Below are 20,576 nucleotides of genomic sequence, written 5' to 3' on the forward strand. Positions count from 1 at the left end.
GTCTTTCTCGACCTCGCAGCGCCCTCTTTCCCAGACTTTGGGGACAGCCCCTCACTCTATCTCTAGTCTAGCTGGGGTTTAGTGCATAGAACCCACATCCCGGACTTCCTTGTTCAGCCATTCCAGGTTTTCCGCATCTCCCAAAGTCTAGCTTGTTGGGGGAGTTGTCAGGGTGGAGGGGGGTGGTGGTGGTGGTGGTGGTGGTAGAAGAGCTCTACAACCGACCTTGAAGTCCGATGTTTCCTGCCATAGGCTAGTCTTCGATAGCCCCATTGCCGTGCTGCATTCCTAATGGTGGGAAGTAGCTGTCAGTCACTGGTCCAAAGGGGCGGGATGCCAGAGCTATCAAGCGTAGTTGAGCCTTTCACTTTGCCTCCCTCCCCCCTTTTTCCCCTTCGTCGCCTCCCCCCTCCCTCCTTACCTTCTCACTAATTCTCTTATTTAATTCTCCCCTCTCTCCCTCCCTTTTCCCCTTCCCCCTTCCCTCCCCTCGGTGTGTGCATAAGCTGTGGCTGGCTGAGTCCAAGCACCAGAGCTGCCTCCGCCCGTGGGCTTCGACCCAAGGGCCTTGAGGCTCCTCGCTCCTGCTCTCCCGGCTCTGGGCAGCCTCGTTCCTCACTCTCACCTTCCAGGCCCCGGGATGGCTGCTGCGATGCTCTCCGGCACAGGTTCGGCCCCCCCTCCTGGGTCCGGTGGTGGCGGCACTGATGATGACGGCAGTGGCGGCTGTAGAGGGTCCCCGCCGGGGGGCTGGGCCGTGGCCCGGTTAGAGGGCCGTGAGTTCGAGTACCTGATGAAGAAGCGGTCGGTGACTATCGGGCGGAATTCGTCTCAGGGCTCCGTAGATGTGAGCATGGGCCACTCGAGCTTCATTTCTCGGCGCCACCTTGAGATCTTTACTCCCCCAGGCGGTAGCCCGACCCCTGTGACTTTTGATGCAGAGGAGCAACAATGTCAGCCTCAGCCCCCGGCGCAGCAGCCGCCCCCGCCACCCCCACCTTCCCAGCCGGGCCCCGCTGAAGACCCTAACACCGGCGGAGATTTCTATTTGCGCTGCCTAGGCAAGAATGGTGTCTTCGTAGACGGCGTGTTCCAGAGGCGGGGGGCGCCCCCGCTGCAGCTGCCCCGAGTGTGAGTAGCCCAGTCGGCGGTCCAGGGCACCTTCAACCCGCAACCTACCAACTTTCTCTTCCTCTTTATTCGCATCTGCTCACCCCAATATTCCCCATTTTTCCTTGATAATTTCCTTCTGTATTAATTAGTACTCTTCTTTCTCCGCTGCGCTCCTCCTGCGGTGGTTCTATGGGAGTCCAATCTTAGCCCTTTTTCTACTCTTCCAGCAGCTATAAGAGTTCCTCAGCTGGACATGAGTGAAGTAGGAGCTGGGGTGCTATAGAGAAGGAGGATAATTCTGTGTTTAAACTGTATTCCACTTTCCCCAAGATATTGCAGCCATCTCCTATGCTGCCTGGGAGGGCGCTTTTGGAGTGGTTTGCGGGTTGGTTGCTGCATGCCTTACTGTCTTGCAGTGAATGGAGTAATTATTATCACTGAACAGCCCCATCAGCTCGCCATGATCATTTCTAATTTCCTTGGCGTATAGCACAGGTCATGCTTCTACTGTGTCACCTTTTTGCTTGTAGCTTTGCTATGTAGGCTGCTTTCCCAATATGCACATCCAATTCTCATGTTTCTGGGATGTCAAGTTTTGTTCTCTGTGCTGTCAGGTGCAGTCCAGGGTATTGTTTTTGTTTGTTTGTTTTTTAATGTAAACTAGAGTGAGTACTATTTATATTCTTAACACTAAAATCATTGGTAAGCTGCTCATGTCGATCATTGGTTTCTGTTAGAGTGATATACCTCTTGATAGTTTTGTATCTTTATTCAATAAATATTTAATAGTCTGTGGAAACTGTGGAGAATAAATAGAATTCATCATAGAATTCAAGAGGGAAATATGTATTGTCTTAATGATAACTGCTTAATAACAGTGACATTTTAAAAACCTGCTTAGGAACTAACTTTTCATACAATATTTTCAGATAGCCTATGTTTAGAAGCCCTTGAAACAAGTTCATGTCTTCAATCTCAACGTATAGGCTTTTGATGTTTTTTTAAAAGGTAGTTGGCATTGATGTGTACATTTTAATTGAAGTACTTAATTTTAAAGTGTCAAATTAAATACCTCAGTCATGTTAATACAGCTGTACTAAAAGCAGCTTTTTTGATACTATAATTTTTGTAGGTTAATACGCATTTTGTCGGAATAACAACTTGCTCTCTAGGAAATGTTAATTATTCCTAAACAAATTGTGTTTGTAGTTATTTGTGCGTTGAATTATTTCTGTCTTATTTACTGGGAAAGAAAAGTCTTGATTATTTGATTTTTTTTTTCCCCCTCCAAGTTACTGGTTAAGGACGTTGGAAGCATGTACTCATTAAAAAACAAAATTTATAATAAATGCATTAGAGTGTTCTCAATAATAAATTTACCATTGTGCTGTTTACTTGTTTTTAAGTAGATAATATGCTATTAACATGACACTTTTTCATTTACAAATGACTTTGCTCCCTCTTAAGATTTTAAATTGTGATTTTTAATACATCTCTTGAATTTCTCATCTCACTCCAAAAGTCTGGTAGAGGTAGAAAATATTTTATGTTGAATGCAATTCCAGTAATCGTTTTTGTAGTCAAAAGAGAATTTTTATAATACAGCAAGTCTGTTTGGAATGATTTTTTGAGTGGTGTATTGGGTTGAATAGTTCTAAATTCAATAACCTTTATTTTCAAGCTTTTTAAAAATACTGCTAAATATTTCCCATTTGGGTCAAATAAGACAAAGTAAAGTAATTATAAAGGAGACTTTAGTTACCCTATTATCAGAAATACTTCCAATTATTTGCAATGTAGAAATTAGAGAATAAATCAAAGTTTCAGTAATGTGGTCAATTCCTCTTGGTCTTAATTAACATCCTCTAATAATCTCTTGTAAGTAAAATTATTAGTATTTGTTTTTGAAAAGAAACTTTGCTGAAGAGATGATGAATCACACCAATTCTTATTATAAGAGAGAGTACTCAGTGGTTAAAGGACAAGAGGCAAAATTTAGTAGTATTAGTGTTATTGGCAATACAGTAAGTAGTTTTGTTCATTCTAGACAGTAGGAAAGGATAGTTGTCAAAATTCTTGGTCTTGAATGTAATTTTAGGATATAATTTGATGTTACACATTTCTCTCAGAAATAAGATAATTAGCAAATTCTTAATTATATTTGAAGTATATTACAGATTTGTTTCCTTGTGACTGATTAAGTACTGAATTTAAGAGTGCAAGTAAGTAATTTTGAAGTACAATTTTATTCAGGTGCAATTTAATTTGCATTACATTTAAATTTCTATGAATGGGGGGAAAAAAACACTATTTCTCTGTCTGTCTCTCTCTCTGTGTCTCTTTATCCCCCCTCCCCAATTCTCCCAAATATATCTTAGGTTTAAAAATGTACATTTAAAACTGCAAATGTGGCTTTTTCCTGAATATTAATCTAAATGCCATATTGACAGTTTTGGGGAGATGTAGAACAGGGTATTGTAAGATGACTATTATTTTTATTTTCTGGCTCATTTTTTTCTTTTCTTTCTTTTTGCTGAGAAAGTATCTGAGGCCAGACTATAAGCACAATTTAAGATACCAGTATGTATGAATTATTTGATAAAGTAAAATAATTAATTAGCTTATGCTATAAACTTTACAACTTTTTACATCTTAAAAAAATCTTTTTTTAAACTGTTGTCCTTTTGCTGCACTCACTTGTTTTTATAAGATTTGGCTTTGAGGTTGCAAGAAAAATTTTTTTTGGGGGGGGCCTACATTTTTGATCATGAAATCATACTTCCTTTATATATATATTTTTTTACTTTTGGTTATTTGTTATAGTATTCTATCTCTATTTGGGAATTTCTGTGATTCCAAAAGAATTCTGTCTCTCATTATATCAATATATACTTGCCAGAGTTCATCAGTGGAGACAAGACTTCCAGGTCCACTGGAAGATTAAAAACATATCTTCAAAACATTTTTTTGGTTGAAATTTTTTTTTACAATATAGTATAGATGCTCAGATTTACAGGCTTACCTGTACCTTTCTGACGATGGTCATTAGTGAAAAAGTAAGTTTAATTAATAAAAGTTATCTTTTCCAATCATTAATCCCAGTTTTCATCTTGTCTATGAAAAGTATTTTCTCTTTATAGCAATAATTAGGAGCTTAAAAAAATAAACTTATCATAGTTCTTCCAACTTGAAGCTTTGAGGGCAGAAACCATGTTTTATATCTCCCACTAATTGTATGTTTTTCTGTTGTGTCCATGAAATGAATAAACCACAAACGTTTTAAGACATTCTTAAAAGTAAAATTAAATACATGAATTAGTTCCAAAAATCTTATTTTTTTCCCTCTTTTTTGTAGATCACATGTGATGATTCTTTTAATTGTTTTAAGTTGTAAATAGATTGACGACAAACTTAAGAATGAACAATTTAGATTTTTAATCAAAATCTGGCTTAGAGGATGGAGGATAGAGAGAGCCAGCCTTGGAGTTCAAATTCTACCTCTGATGATCTGAGGGCTTTGTATTTCAGGATTAGCTTCTTAAGTTCTTAGTTACCCAAAGCAGCTAAGACTAAATTTTAGAATAATTGCAGATTTTCAATAGTGAAGTAAGTTCTTCAGGAATTCTGTACTTTAATGAAATCAGGTCTGACCAAAATAAAAATGGTAATTAGGCAGAAATAGTAAGTAGTTAATCCATATACCTGTATAGCTAATTTTATTTTTTTTAAAGTGCTATCAATGTTTTCCTCTACTATATACTATTTAATCTTAGTGGATCACAACTTCCCATTGAATTGAAATTGAATTTCCTATAACCTCAACATGTCCAAAACTGAATTCATTATTTTTTTCCCCTTTCCTTGGAGAGATACCAATATCTCTTCAATCCTTAAAAAAAAAAAAAAAAAAAAATTTGGTTCTCCCATTCCCATTCTACACTCTCTTATCTCCTTAACTAACCTCTTTGAGAAACCATTACACTTTTTTCTTCTATTTCCCATTCCTTATATTCTCCTAGAAATCATCTCTTTAATTTGGCTCTTTACCTCATCATTTAATTGAAAATGTTCTATCCAAAGTTACCAAAGATTTCTTAATTGCCAAATCTAAGAATCTTTTTTTCTTTTTATTGTGAACTTAACAAAACAACAACAACAAAAAAAGATAGGCATTGCCATACACATAGTACATTGGAAAAAGATTATTACACATAAAACTGCAGGGCTCTATAATGAATAGCTTCTTTTTTTTTACTCTTTAAGTACATAACAAGATCAACATGTAGTTTTCAAAACTGTCCTGCTTAATTGTGCTTCTTTCTGGCCTTTCTGTTCTCTGCTTTAAAACAGAAACATTGCTTTTTCTTTCTTTTTTTTTTTTCTTTTAATGAAAAAAATCTACCTTTTCTCCCCTTTGAAAAAGAAACAATCCATATAATGAAAATATATAATCAATACCAATGGGTCATGACTAAAAGATATATTCCTTAATCTGTACTCTGAGTCCATCAGAATCTGGAGTGGTAATTGTAAGTCCTCTGAAACTGTATTGATGAGAGCTCTTATATCATTCAAAGATTTGTCTTTGTAATATTTTTCTGATTGTATACATTTTTCTACTAGTTTTGCTAACCTCACCCTGTTTCAGTTCATACAAGTTTTCCCAGTTTCTCTGAAACCAATCTTTTCATGACTTCTTACATGTGTGACCCTGGGCAAGTCACTTAACCCCAGCCTCAGGAAAAAAAAATCGAATGACTTATCCTATATTCCAATAAATATTTCATTATATTCATATACCATAAATTGTTCAGTCATTTCCCAATTGATGAGTTTCTCCTTAGATCCCAAATCTTTGCCACCATTGAATAGCTGAAATAATATTTTTGTCCACATGGGTACTTTTCCTCTATTTAATGTATTTGGAATATAGACTTACTAGTGGTATTAATGAGTCAAGGGTCAACAGTTTAGTAACTTTTTGCACATAGTTTCAAATGGTCTTCAGAATGGCTTGATCAGCTCCAACAATGCATAAGTATGTCTTGTTTTCCCAGAGTCCACCCAGTACTAATGGGTATTTTAATTTGCATTTTTCTGATTAAAAGTGACTTAGAACAGAGTTTCTTAAACTTTTTTCCACTTGTGACTTCTTTTTTACCCAAGAAATTTTTATGTGATCTCGTCTTGAATCTGAGCCAATGTATTTCTGCAATGTTTGAGCTCGCACAGTGCAAAGTGGGCATGTTGCATGTTCAGAACCAAGGTTGCAGCAAAGTCATGCAATGCACTAAGGCAAGGATAAATTCATTGTGTATTTGAGTTTTTTTTTAATTTAATATTTTTGCCCAGTTACATTTGCTTTTAAAATTTTTGAGTTCTAGGTTCTCTCCCTTATTCCCACCCACAATTAAAAACCACATGTGAAGTGGTTTTCCATAAAAGTCATGTTTTGAAAGAAAGCATAAGTCTCCCACTCTAATAAAAATTAAAACTCTCAGGGACAGCTAGATGTTGCAGTGTACTGGCCCTGGAGTCAGGAAGATCTGAGTTCAAATATCATCTCATATGCTTAATACTTCCTAGTTGTGTGACCCTAGGCAAGTCACTTAACCCCAATTGCCTAAATTTTTTTTTTTTTTACAATTACTATTGCTAACTGTATTTCTCCCCCATTTATTCTCTTTCTCCTTTCACCCTGTCCTTCCTTAAAAATGTTTTGGTACTGACCACTCCCTTTCTCAATATGGCCTCTCTTTTACCACCCTCTTCCCTTCCCATATTCTGTTCCTCTCCCATTTTCATGCAGAGTAAGGTAGATTTCTATATCCCTAGTACCCGGTGTATATTATTTCCTCTGATCCAATTCTGATGAGAGTAAGGTTCGTTCACTCACCCTCTCCTCCTTCTCCTCTTCCCCCCTCCCGAGAGTAAGGTTCGTTCACTCACCCTCTCCTCCTTCTCCTCTTCCCTCCTCCACTGTAAAAGCTTTTTCATGCCTCCTTTTTTATGGCAAATAAATTTACACTGTTATGATTCTTACAAGGTACTAAGATAGTGGAATTGATAGAGACAATAATTATCTAATTTAGCATGGTTCAGTATGATTGATCTGATCCTACAAGGAGATGCTATGGGCAGAACTTGAAACAAGGTACTAAGTAGAATTGAGGAGACATTGGTTAAATCTAATTTACCATTGATTTAATCCTAATTTACCATTGATTTAATACTCAGTGCACAGCATATAAGGAAAGAAGCTTTCAGGGCCACAAGCCCACTCTTGGAGGCGGAATCAGATTCATTTCATTTTCCACCTTTGTGCTAGCTGGAGGCTTTGGATTCAGAAGGAGCTAGAGGCAGAAGCTGGAAGAGACTGTAGAGTACACATCTCCTTGGTTCTCTATGGAAAAAGAATTGGATCTAGAGGAATGGAAATTAGTAGGAGAGCAATTATGTCAATTCTACAATGATAATGGACCTGACTCAATTTTCAAAGACACACTTAATAGATAATACAACTGGCTTTAGGAAATAATATAAGTTATAGAATAAAGAAAAAGAAGAAAGAGAACAAGGGGGAGGAGCCAACTAAACTAGGTGAAAAGGATGAAGAATCAGATAAGAATGGAGTTAAGTACAATTCTGAGTGGCATTTTACAACAGGAACATTTCCTATCCTCTGACCTCCCTCCCTCAATTAACCCTTCATGGGTGGAGGGAGAAGAAGGTGAGGGAGAGGCAGTAACACATTCAGGACCTTCTGTGAAGCAGCCTATGACAAGATTACAAAAGGCATTTGTTAAGGCAAAAAATGAAGGACAGGATATATCTGATTTAAAAATAAATGTATATTCTGTGATTGAAGAGCTTCACTTTTCAGGTCAAAAAAGGAGAAGATACACTCCTTTTGATCTGGAAAAAATTAAGAATTTGAAAAATCGTTGCACTCTTTATGGGCTACATCATCTTATGTTAAGATGTTACTAGATAATTTGTCTTATGAAATCCTAACCCCTAGTGATTGGAAATCCATAGCAAGGACATTTTTAGAATCTGGACAAAACTTGTTGTGACTTTTAGAGTATCATGAATTATGTAAGAGTTGAGCCAGAGGCAATAGGCAAAAAGTCACTTTTAACCAACTAGCAGATGAAGGTCAGTATGGAGAGAATTCACAACAGATTAATTATCCTACAACAGCTTATGAATAGATCTCCCCTGCTGCAACAAAAGCTTGAGATTCCCTCCTCGGACAAAAAGATCAAGGGGGAGCCTTCACAAAAATACAGCAAGGTCTCAATGAATCCTTTGTGGATTTTGTGGGACGTTTGCAAACAGCTGTCACAAGAACCATTGGAGAAAATGCAGCTACAAGAATTATGATAAGACAACTGGCTAAGGAAAATGCTAATGAGGTTTGCAGAAGAATTACATGGGGACTACACAAAGATGCTCCTTTAGAGGAGATCATAAGATGCTGTGCTACAGTGGGCACAAATGCTTATTGTACCGAAACTATGAACATGGGAAGATAGGGCTCCTCTTGGCAAGGGACTTCTAAAGAGAGTCGTCGATGTCTTCAGTGTGGAAAAATTGGACATTTGAGAGCCCAGTGTAGATATGGAGATAGAGTGAGAGGACAGGGTAAAAGAAGACCTAAAACCCTATGTCCAAAATGCCACAAGGGCTTCCACTGGGCCTCAGAATACAGATTGACCAGGGAAATGAGAGACAGGGCCCAGCTCCAAGATATCCTACAAAAGACAGGTGGGGCATGATGGCAGCTGAGTTTACACCCAGAGAGTCTTTAGAAGGTGAGGACTCTGATGTGATCTATTGGCCAAAAAACAATCACATGGCAGAAAGGGTTGGTTGATCACATGATCAACCAACAGAAAAGCAATCAGATAGTAGAAAGGGATTACAATTGGGGAGAATACAGGCTTTTTAAACCAACAGGGCAGTGTCCAGTGCAAACAGCTCCAATGCAATTGCCAGGTAATGAGGAGAGATCTAGAAAGTGGTAAATAGAAGGGAATTAGATAGGTTAAGTACTTGGGAGAAAGGGTTTGCTTGTATTCCTACAGATGGAGAAGGAAACAGATGGGTGGCAATGAGTACCTGGAGAGAGACAGAAAAAGAGAAAAATCTGGAAACAAAGGAGAAGATCTAAAAACAAAATCTGCAGGAGTCATTGGATTCCCTAACACAAGATAAGACTGTTGCAGGACTTGAAAACCAGCAGGAATCATTGGATTCCTGGCACATGAATTAACAGACAATAGATTCCTTTTGGACTATTTCTAGGACTTATGGACATGTATAATTCCTCATGTTGATTCATGTTATTTCTTACATCACTACTAGCCTGTGTTATATTGCTATGTGCTTATGTAATTTATGTAATTATGTGTAATACCTCCCATATTGATGGATTTATGTATACATAATACCTGTTTCAAGTGAGCCTCTTCAGAAACCCACTAATCTGATTGGATTTCCCATTTCCTTTGGTGTATTCATCTCCCTTCCTGAGACGACAGGGAGGGCATGATCATTTTCTTTTATGGTGTTTTCACTTCTTTTTTGAGTAGTCAGGAAAGGCATGATCACTTTCTTTTTTAAGGTTCTCACCTCCTTGAGAAGTCAGGGAAGTCATGACCACATATGTTCTAAATCAAAAGAAAGCGGGAGATGTTATGATTCTTATAAGGTACTAATACAGTGAAATTGATAGAGACAATAATTATCATGGTTCAGTATGATTGATCTGATCCCACAAGGAGATGTTATAGGCCAGAACTTGAAACAAGGTACTAAGTGGAATTGAGGAAACAATGGTGAAATCTAATTTACCACTGATTTAATCCTACAATAAATAATGCTTTCCTAGTGATGTAATGATTGGAGTATACTCAGTGCACAGCATATAAGCAAGAAGCTCTCAGGGCCAGACACAGAAGCCCACAAGCCCACTCTCGGAAACGGAGTCAGATTCATTCCAACTTCCACCTTTGTGCTGGCTGGAGGCTGAAGCTGGCAGAGGCAAAGGACTAGCGGCAAGAGCTCTCAGAAACCAAGAGAAAGATAGGCTTCTAAGAAAGCTAACTGGGTCCCAGGAAGGAGACAAGACTTAAAAGGAAACAATAAAGGATTTGAACTTTAACTCCTGGCTGCATTTGAGGTGATTATTACACTAAACTGAAACTAAGGCTGCTCCCAGAAGTTCCCCAAGAAACCTGCTCCCAGAGAAGCTTACATTTTGGAGAAGAATAATACTTTACACCATTCTACTTCTCCCTTTTCCTTTCCCCCAGTACATTCTTCTCTCTCTGTGTAGCATTTTGAATTAATTTTTGGTCATTTTGTTCAGAAATCTGCTGAATTGCCACATTTTGTTAGATGATTCCATGTGGGGTTGCAATCACAGTTTAAGAAGCTTTGATTTAGAACATTTCTTCATGTGCTATTGTTAGCCAAAGGATTTCTTCCTTTGAAAACTTCCTATTTATGTCCTTTGACTCTTTATTAATTGGGGAATGATATACATATTTAGATCAGTTCCTTCTATGTTAGAATTGAGACCCTTGTTAGAAAAACTTATTGCACAATTTTCTCCTATTCCCATTTGTTTCTCTTATTTTAACTCAGTTTTGTTAGAACCTTTTAAATTTTATATAATCATTACTGTTTATTTTATCTTCCATGATCCTCTACTATTTCAATTTTTTATGATCTTTACTTCTATCTGTAAATCTAAGAGATAATTTCTTCCTTATTCCTCTAATTCCTTTTTGATATCTTCCTTTATATCTAAATCATATGTCCATTGGAGCTTATTTTGGTATACTGTGAAAGATAATGCTCTGTACGTCATTTTTGCCAAACTGCTTTCCAGTTTTGCATCTAGTTTTTTTTTTTGAACAATGAGTTCTTACACCAATATCTGGGATCTTTGGGTTTATCAAGCACTAGGTGGGGAGGTTTAGGAGGAAATTTCCTAAACAGAACCTTTATCTTCCCCCAAATCCTTTCCCACTTTGAACTTCACTCTTGCTATTGTGCATATCACTATCCTTCCAATCACGTAGGGTTGGGGCCTCTGTTCAATCCTCAATTCTAACTTCAATTTCTCACTTTCGTTAGTCTTTTTCCAAATCTTATATCTTTACAAGATAATTCATATGATTTTTTCTCCTGTTTTGAAGTCACAAACCCATCACTTTTCACCTAGACTATCGCAGCAGGAATCATTCTTCATTCAGCTACTAATGTGATAATTTTAAAAATATAAATTTTACCATTTTACTCTCTGTCCCCTTCCCAACTTTCTCAGGAAACTTCATTACCTCCTTAATACTTTTAAGATCAAGATCAAATATGCTTTCCATTTACATTTCTCCATGAAACAAAATATTTCTTACACCTAATTCCCTTCCACTCTACATTTTATTCTATGTCTCTCTTCTCTTGCATATGGCATTCTATTTTTTATCTTTGTTCCTTTGAACTACTTGTTTTTCTTACCTGGAATACTCTCCCTCCTTGTATTTAATTTTTTTTTTCCTTAGTGTTCTTCAACATGTACGTCAAATCATACCTATTTCAGATGGCCTATACCTGTCCCCCCTAATTACTAATGTCTAGCCTGCTAAAATTAAGCCTTGTTCAATAGAGTGTAAGTTGGAGACTATTTTTACTTAATAAATGCTTGTGGATTGACTGATTGATAAGATTACTGTTATTTTCACAATTTAGTTTTTTTATTTGTTTTTTATCTTTTAAGTAATTTGTCTTTAAATCATTTGCCTCCACTCTCTCTCAAGAAACTATCATTTAGAACAAATAAAAAAGAAGCAATAAAAATTATTTCCACAGAACCATACAACATACCAAATATGCTGCAGAGCAGAGCTTCTTAAACTTTTTCTAATTCCAACTGAGAAATTTTTATGTGACCCCAAGTATATCTGAGTATATAGCTATGTAAAACAGGTTGTACAAATCGAACATTCACTGATAATAAATCATAATTTTGCTACTCCCATATTTAATTATAAAACTTCATATGGTGGTCATAAGCTGGAGTTAGGACCATTTTACCTTTTCAGAGAAGCAGAGAGAGCTATTATCTCCATTTCATTTCTTGAAAGTCCACAGGAAGTTTGATATTGAAGTACTGCAGGCTAGTTGGGGACCCCTCTTTCCCCTGCCCTAGCTTGCCTAGTGGGTAGTCCAGCCATGGACTAACACCACCAGTCACCATGGTAATGGCTAATGAATATTACTTTTCGCTAGCTCGCTTTCCTTTGCCATTTTCTATCATGTGCTTGATCCTTATTGTCACGTGGATGCTGACTCCCCCCATTCTCACCTCTGTTGTAAGAACCCCAGAGACTCACTCCTCTTTGATCTTTGGACCCATTAGTCTCCCAGTTGAGGACCATCTGCCTTTCTACTTCACTTGCCAAAAGCTAAATTCCACTTGTGAAAATATGTGAAATAGAATAGTTTTTTGTCTTGTCTCATCAGTTAGAATATGAACCTGAAAGGAGGGACTCGATTTTTCTTTGGATCTCCAGCACTTAGGAATTGTTTAATAAATTCTTCCCTATTACATTCTGTTTTTAGTGCAGGTTGGTGATTATAATTTCAAAACATTCCATTTTGAGTGTCTTAGTGTTATCTTAATTTCCATTTACATTATAACAGTTATTTTACATATTGCTTTTTTCATTCTGTTTACCTGAGTTTGCATCAATTTATAAGTCTTTCCATGTTAATCAGAATTCATTATATTTATTGTTTCTTATAGCACAGTAATATTCTATTACCATTCTCCAACTAATGGACATCAATTTGAGTAATATGGTTAATTCTGACCCCAATCTCTATAATCCCCAGTTTGTTATATCTTCCCCTTGGGGATCTTGAGTAGTCAGGGTTTTGGTGGGATTTCTTTATTGCCATCAATTTGCATCATTACCATCTATGCTACTCTCATTTTAGGAAGCTAGCAAATAGTATCCTTATTTCATTTAACCACTTAATTTTACAAAGGAATACATATATACATTTACATGTATGTATGTATTTTAAGAATATAGTATAAAATATAATCAGTTCATTTAGCATCTTGGGGTGGAGGGACAATAATTTCCTCTATTCCATATCAGTTGGGAAGGGGAGTAGATGAGATCCAGATTTCCTTCTTACTTAGTTTTGATCTCATTAAGTTTATTCTAGGGGTAGAATAGTTGCTAGATAAGCCTACATCTCAGCTATTGGCAGGCTACATTCCTAAAGCCAATTCTTCAATTATAGATTCATTTTACAATTCTCTGCTATCAACAAAAAGAGGTTTGTTTTTTTTCAGTAATTTCAAGTTGTGTCCCAATCGAGATAACTAGGAACCATTGCATAGAATTCCCAATCCCTCTATTTTTGTCCTCCTGCATTTCTGATTTCCTTCACAGGCTAATTGTATACTATTTCAAAATCTGATTCTTTTTGTACAGCAAAATAACTGTATGGACATGTATACATATATTGTATTTAACTTATACTTTAACATATTTAACATGTATTGATCAACCTGCCATCAGGGGGAAGGGGTGGGGGAAAAGAGGGGAAAAGTTGGAACAAAAAGTTTTGCAATTTTCAATGCTGAAAAATTACCCAAGCATATATCTTGTAAATAAAAAGCTATTAAAAAAAAAAAAAAAGTTGTGTCCCAATCTTTATAACTCTTCTTTGGGATTTTCTTGGCAAAGATGGTAGAGTGGTTTACCATTTTCTTCTCCAGCTCATTTTACAGATGAGGAAATTGAATCAAACAGGGTTAGGTGATTTTCCCCAGAGTGACACAGCTAATGTATCTGAGGCTAGATTTGAATTCTGTTCTAGCTGTGTCCAGGCCCAGCACTCTTTTCTCTGTGCTGTCTCACTACTTCACAAAAAGAAGTACTATGAATATTTTTATCCATATGAATCTTATTTCTGTTTCTTTGATCTCTTTTGAGTATAGAACTAGTATAAATATTACTGGGTACAATAGCTGATTAAAAACAATTTAATAGCTTTTGAGCATAAATCCAAATTCCTTTTGAAAATGGGTGGATCAGATGTCTACATCAACAATACATTAATATACTTTTTTCCTTCCAGCATTTGTCATTTTCTCTTTTTGTCAGCTTTGGTAATCTGATGGGTATGAAATGTTACCTCAGGGTTGTTTGCAATTTCTCCATAATATAAATCATTTAGAGCATTTTTCTAAAGACTATCATTTGGTAAACTATCATATCATGTACAAAAAATAATTACATTTGCTTCCTTTTGACCTCTGCTTAGAATATATTCTATTTCTTTTTCTTATCTTCTTGGAAGAACTAGCATTTTGGGAACTATGAGGGTAATATTGGTAATTAATACTTTGTTGCCTTATACATGGTCTTATTGAGAGACCTTCTAGTTTATTCCTCTTGTAAGTAGTGCTGTTTCTTGATTTTAGATAGATACTTTTCTTTTTTGTCTCTTTTTTGGGGTTTAGGTATTATTTAGATATCAAGGCTATATTTGTGTCATAAAAGGAATTTAGTAGATCCCCCCATTTTCCTATTTTTCTAAAAATTTTATATAGTATTGGAATTAATTGTTCTTTAAATGTTTGGATCTACTTGATTCTACCTGGTAATGGATTTTTTTTTCTTTGACAGTTCATGTATGGTTTTTAAGCAGTGTAATGATTATCTTTACTCACTCAATGATTTTAATTGTTTTTGCTATGAGAGCTTATATTTTCATCTTTTTTTCCCAATCTTTTCATTTTTCAAAAAATGTTTCTTGTTGTCTCATGGAATAATTAACTTCCATTTAATCATTAATTATTCTCCAGTAAAACTCTGTACTTCTTTTCCCCAGTGGTTAGTTTTCTTTTCATATTTCTTTTTTTTGCCCTTTTTAAAATTAATTTTATAATTATAATTTTTTGACAGTACATATACATGAGTAATTTTTTTTTTTACATTATCCCTTGTATTCATTTTTCCAAAATTTCCCCTCCCTCCCTTTACTCCCTCCCCTAGATGACAGGCAATCCCATATATTTTACTTGTATTACAATATAACCTAGATAAAATATATGTATGTAAAACCAAATTTCTTGTTGCATGGTCAGAATTGGATTCCGAAGGTATAAGTAACCTGGGTAGAAAGACAGGAGTACAAACAATTTACATTCACTTCCCAGTGTTCCTACTCTGGATGTAGCTGTTTCTGTCCATCATTGATAAACTGGAAGTGAATTAGATCTTTTTTATGTTGAAGATATCTACTTCAATAAGAATATATCTTCATACAGTATCATTGTTGAAGTATATAGTGATCTCCTGGTTCTGCTCATTTCACTCAGCATCAGTTCATGCAAGTCTCTCCAAATCTCTCTGTATTCATCCTGCTGGTCATTTCTTATAGAGCAATAATATTCCATAACCTTCATATACCATAATTTACCCAACCATTCTCCAATTGATGGACATCCATTCATTTTCCAGTTTCTAGCCACTACAAAAAGAGCTGCCGCAAACATTTTGGCATATACAGGTCCCTTTTTCTTCTTTAGTATTTCTTTAGGATATAAGCCCAGTAGTAGCACTGCTAGAGCAAAGGGTATGCAGAGTTTGATAACTTTTTGAGCATAGTTCCAAATTGCTCTCCAGAATGGCTGAATTCTTTCACAACTCCACCAACAATGCATCAGTGTCCCAGTTTTCCCACAATCCCCTCCAAAATTCATCATTATCTTTTCCTGTCACTTTAGACAATCTGACAGGAGTGTAGTGGTATCTCAGAGTTGTCTTAATTTGCATTTCTCTGATCAATAGTGATTTGGAATACTCTTTCATATGAGTGGAAATAATTTCAATTTCATCCTCTGAAAATTGTCTGTTCTTATCCTTTGATCATTTATCAATTGGAGAATGGTTTGATTTCTTATAAATTAAAGTCAATTTTTCATATATTTTGGAAATGAGGCCTTTATCAGAACCTTTAACTGTAAAAATATTTTCCCAATTTGTTACCTCTCTTCTAATCTTGTTTGCATTAGTTTTGTTTGTACAAAAGCTTTTTAATTTGATGTAATTAAAATCCTCTATTTTGTGATCAATAATGATCTATAGTTCTCCTTTGGTCACAAATTCCTTCTTCCTCCACAAGTCTGAGAGGTAAACTATCCTCTGTTCCTCTAATTTATTTATGATCTCATTCTTTATGCCTAAATCATGGACCCATCTTGATCTTATCTTAGTATATGGTATTAAGTGTGGGTCCATATCTAATTTCTGCCATACTAATTTCCAGTTTTCCCAACAGTTTTTTTTCAACTAATGAATTCTTATCCCCAAAGTTGGTATTTTTGGGTTTGTCAAACACTAGATTGCTGTAGTTGTTCCCTATTTTGTCCTGTGAACCTAACCTGTTCCACTGATCAACTAGTCTATTTCTTAGTCAATACCAAATGGTTTTGGTGACTGCTGCTTTATAATATAGCTTTAGATCAGGTACAGCTAGACCACCTTCATCTGATTTTTTTTTTTCATTAATTCACTTGAAATTCTCAACCTTTTGTTCTTCCATATGAATTTTGTTATTTTTTCTAGGTCATTAAAATAGTTTCTTGGGAATCTGATTGGTATAGCACTAAATAGATTAAATAAATAGGTTAGTTTAGGGAGTATTGTCATCTCGGGCTATCCACGAGCACTTTTCAATTATTTAAATCTGACTTTATTGTTGTGGCAAGTGTTTTGTAATTTTGCTCATATAATTCCTGACTTTTCTTTGGTAGATGGATTCCCAAATATTTTATACTCTCTACATTTGTTTGGAATGGAATTTCTCTTTGTATCTCTTGCTGTTGCATTTTGTTGGTGATGTATAAAAATGCTGAGGATTTATGTGGATTTATTTTGTATCCTGCAACTTTGCTAAAGTTGTGAATTATTTCTAATAACTTTTTATTAGAATCTCTGGGGTTCTCTAAGTGTACCATCATATCATCTGCAAAGAGTGATAGTTTGATTTCCTCATTACCTACTCTTATTCCTTTAATCTCTTTCTCCACTCTTATTGCCGTGGCTAGCATTTCTAATACAATATGGAATAGTAATGGTGATAATGGGCAACTGTGTTTTACTCCTGATCTTACTGGGAAAGGTTCCAGTTTATCCCCATTACATATGATGCTTACTAATGGTTTTAAATACATGCTCCTGACTATTTTAAGGAAGAGTCCATTTATTCCTATACTCTTTTTTTTAGTAGGAATGGATGTTGTATTTTATCAAATGCTTTTTCTGCATCTATTGAGATGATCATATGGTTTTTGTTAATTTGATTATTAATATGGTCAATTATACTAATAGTTTTCCTAATATTAAACCAGCCCTGCATTCCTGGTATAAATCCTACTTGATCATAGTGTATTATCCTGGGGATGATTTTCTTCAGTCTTTTTGCTAATATCTTATTTAAGATTTTAGCATCAATATTCATTAAGGAGATTGGTCTATAGTTTTCTTTCTCGGTTTTCACCCTAGCTGGTTTAGGTATCAGTACCATGTCTGTGTCATAAAGGGAGTTTGGTAGGACTCCTTCATCCCCTATTTTTTCAAATAGTTTATATAACATTGGGGCTAATTGTTCTTTAAATGTTTGGTAGAATTCACATGTAAATCCATCTGGTCCTGGGGATTTTTTCTTGGGAATTGGTTAATAGCTTGTTCTATTTCTTTTTATGAAATGGGACTATTTAAGCAATTTACTTCCTCCTCTCTTAATCTAGGAAGCCTATATTTTTGGAGGAAGTCATCCATTTCACTTAAGTTATCAAATTTATTGGCATAAAGTTGGGCAAAGTAGCTCCTTATTATTGCTCTAATTTCCTCTTCATCGGTGGAAAGATCCCCCTTTTCATTTGTAAGATTAACCATTTGATTTTCCTCTTTCCTTTTTCTGATCAGATTTACCAAAGGTTTATCTATTTTATTGGCTTTTTCATAAAACCAACTCTTAGTTTTATTTATTAATAGTTTTTTTTACTTTCAATATTATTGATTTCTCCTTTTAATTTTTGTATTTCAAGTTTGGTATTTGGTTGGAGATTTTTAATTTGGTCTTTTTCTAGCTTTTTAAGTTGCAGGCCCAATTCATTGATCTTCTCTTTATTTTATTCAAGTAAGCCTCTAAAGATATAAAATTTCCCCTTATTACAGCTTTAGCTACATCCCACAAAATTTGGTATGATGTCTCATCATTGTCATTATCTTGGGTGAAATTATTAATAGTTTCTATAATTTGCTGCTTCACCCAATCATTCTTTAAGATGAGATTATTTATTTCCAATTACTTCTTGGTCTATTTACCCGTAACTTCTTGTTGAATGTAGTTTTTATTGCATTGTGATCTGAGAAGAAAGCATTTACTATTTCTGCCTTCCTGCATTTAATTTTGAGATCTTTATGCCCTAATATATGGTCAATATTTTTGTATAGGTTCCATGTACTGCTGAGAAGAAAATATACTCCTTTCTATCACCATTCAATTTTCTCCAAAGATCTATCATACCTAATTTTTCTAATGTTCTATTTATCTCCTTAATTTCTTATTTGTTTTGTGGTTTGATTTATCTAGTTCTGAAAGTGTAAGGTTGAGATCTTCCTCTATTATAGCTTTGCTGTCTATTTCTTCTTGCAACTCTCTTAACTTCTCCTTTAAGAAGTTAGATGCTATACCCACTTGGTGCATATATGTTTAGTATTGATATGGCTTCATTGTCTATGCTACCCTTTAGTTGGATATAGTTTCCTTCCTTATCTCTTTTAATTAGATCAATTTCTGCTTTTGCTTGATCTGAAATAAGAATGACCACCCCTGCTTTTTTGACTTCTCTTGAAACATAATTGATTCTGCTCCAGCCTTTTTCCTTTACTCTGTAAGTATTTCCTTGCTTTAAATGTGTTTCCTGTAAGCAACATATTGTAGGGTTCTGACTTTTGATCCAGTTTGCTATCCGCCTCCGCTTAATAGGAGAGTTCATCCCATTCACATTTACAGTTAAAATTACTAATTCTGTATTTCCTGCCATCATATTATCCCCAGATTATGCTTTTTTTCCTCTTGTCCCCCCTGAACCCCTTCCCCAATATTAAACTTGTGGGCCCCACTTGTGTCACTCAGCCCTCCCTTTTTAGTGTCCCTCCCCCCTCCTTTTAAATTCTTTCCCCTCTCTTGTACCCTTCCCTTATTACTCTTTTCCTTTTCCCTTTTCCTCTCCCTCCTTTTAATGATGTGAGAGAGAATTCTCTGAAAAGCAAATATGTCAATTATTAACTCTTTGAGCCTACTCTGATGAGCGTAAGATTCACACAATGTCCCTCCCCCTCTCTAAATTCCCTCAGATGTAGTAAATTTTTTTTGCCTCTTCCTGGCATGTATTTTCCCTCTTTTTATCTCCCCTTTACTCGTTTTCTGATAACCATCACCTTTCCCTTTCTACTTCCCCCTTTTTTTTTTTATGTTATATCTGTAAAATCAAATTTTACATGTGGACTTTCTGTATATCCATAACAGAAATACTGTTCTCAAGAGTTCCTGTTACCTTTTACTGTTTCTCTTGAGTCTTGTGGATGGAGATCAAATTTTTTTTTTTCATTCTGGTTTTTTCCTTAGAAACAAATGGGATTCCTCTGTTTCATTAAATGTCCATGTTCTTCTATGGAAGAAAATGCTAAACTTAGCTGGATAGTTTATTCTTGGCTGCATACCAAGTTCTTTTGCTTTTCGGAATATCAGATTCCAGGCCCTTTGATCCTTTAATGTGGATGCAGCCAGGTCTTGAGTGACCCTTATTGTGGCACCTCGATATTTGAATTGTTTTTTCCTGGCTGCTTGCAATATTTTTTTTTGAGTTTGATAGTTCTGCAGCTTAGCCACAATATTCCATGGAGTTTTTTTGTTTTGTTTTGTTTTTTATGGTCTTTTTAAGAAGGTGTTCGATGAATTCTTTCAACACCTATTTTCCCTTCTGTTTCTATTATCTCTGGACAGTTCTCTTTGATGATGTCCTGTAAAATAGAATCTAGGCTCTTTTTTTTAATCATAATTTTCGGGAAGTCCAATGATCCTCACATTATCTCTCCTAGATCTATTTTCCAGGTCTATAGATTTTTCCCAATAAATATTTGACGTTATTTCCCAGCTTTTCATTTTTTTTTTTATTTTGTTTGACTGTTTCTTGGTGTTTCAATGAATCATTCATTTCTATTTGTTCAGTCCTGATTTTCAATGAGTTATTTTCTTCATTCACATTTTCTAGTTCTTTTTTTATAGGACCAGTTGAGTTTTTAAATGAATTATTTTGCTCTGTGGAATTTTTTTTCATTTCATTAATTTTTCTT

General features: G+C 35.5%; 1 protein-coding gene across 4 annotated transcripts in view; it reads left to right on the forward strand.

Annotated features, from left to right (window-relative positions):
• Positions 1-317: 317 nt before the first annotated feature.
• FOXK2 (forkhead box K2) overlaps positions 318-20,576 on the forward strand; it is a 97,451-nt gene continuing 77,192 nt past the window's right edge. For all 4 annotated transcript variants that reach the window (XM_074312007.1, XM_074312006.1, XM_074312009.1 and 1 more), the window contains exon 1: positions 318-1,131. In XM_074312007.1, the coding sequence (XP_074168108.1) occupies positions 641-1,131 (491 nt within the window). In that variant the 5' untranslated portion in view covers positions 318-640. The remainder of the gene's footprint in view (positions 1,132-20,576) is intronic.

This window comes from Sminthopsis crassicaudata, chromosome 4 (genome assembly GCF_048593235.1).
Source record: "Sminthopsis crassicaudata isolate SCR6 chromosome 4, ASM4859323v1, whole genome shotgun sequence".
NCBI lineage: Eukaryota > Metazoa > Chordata > Mammalia > Dasyuromorphia > Dasyuridae > Sminthopsis > Sminthopsis crassicaudata.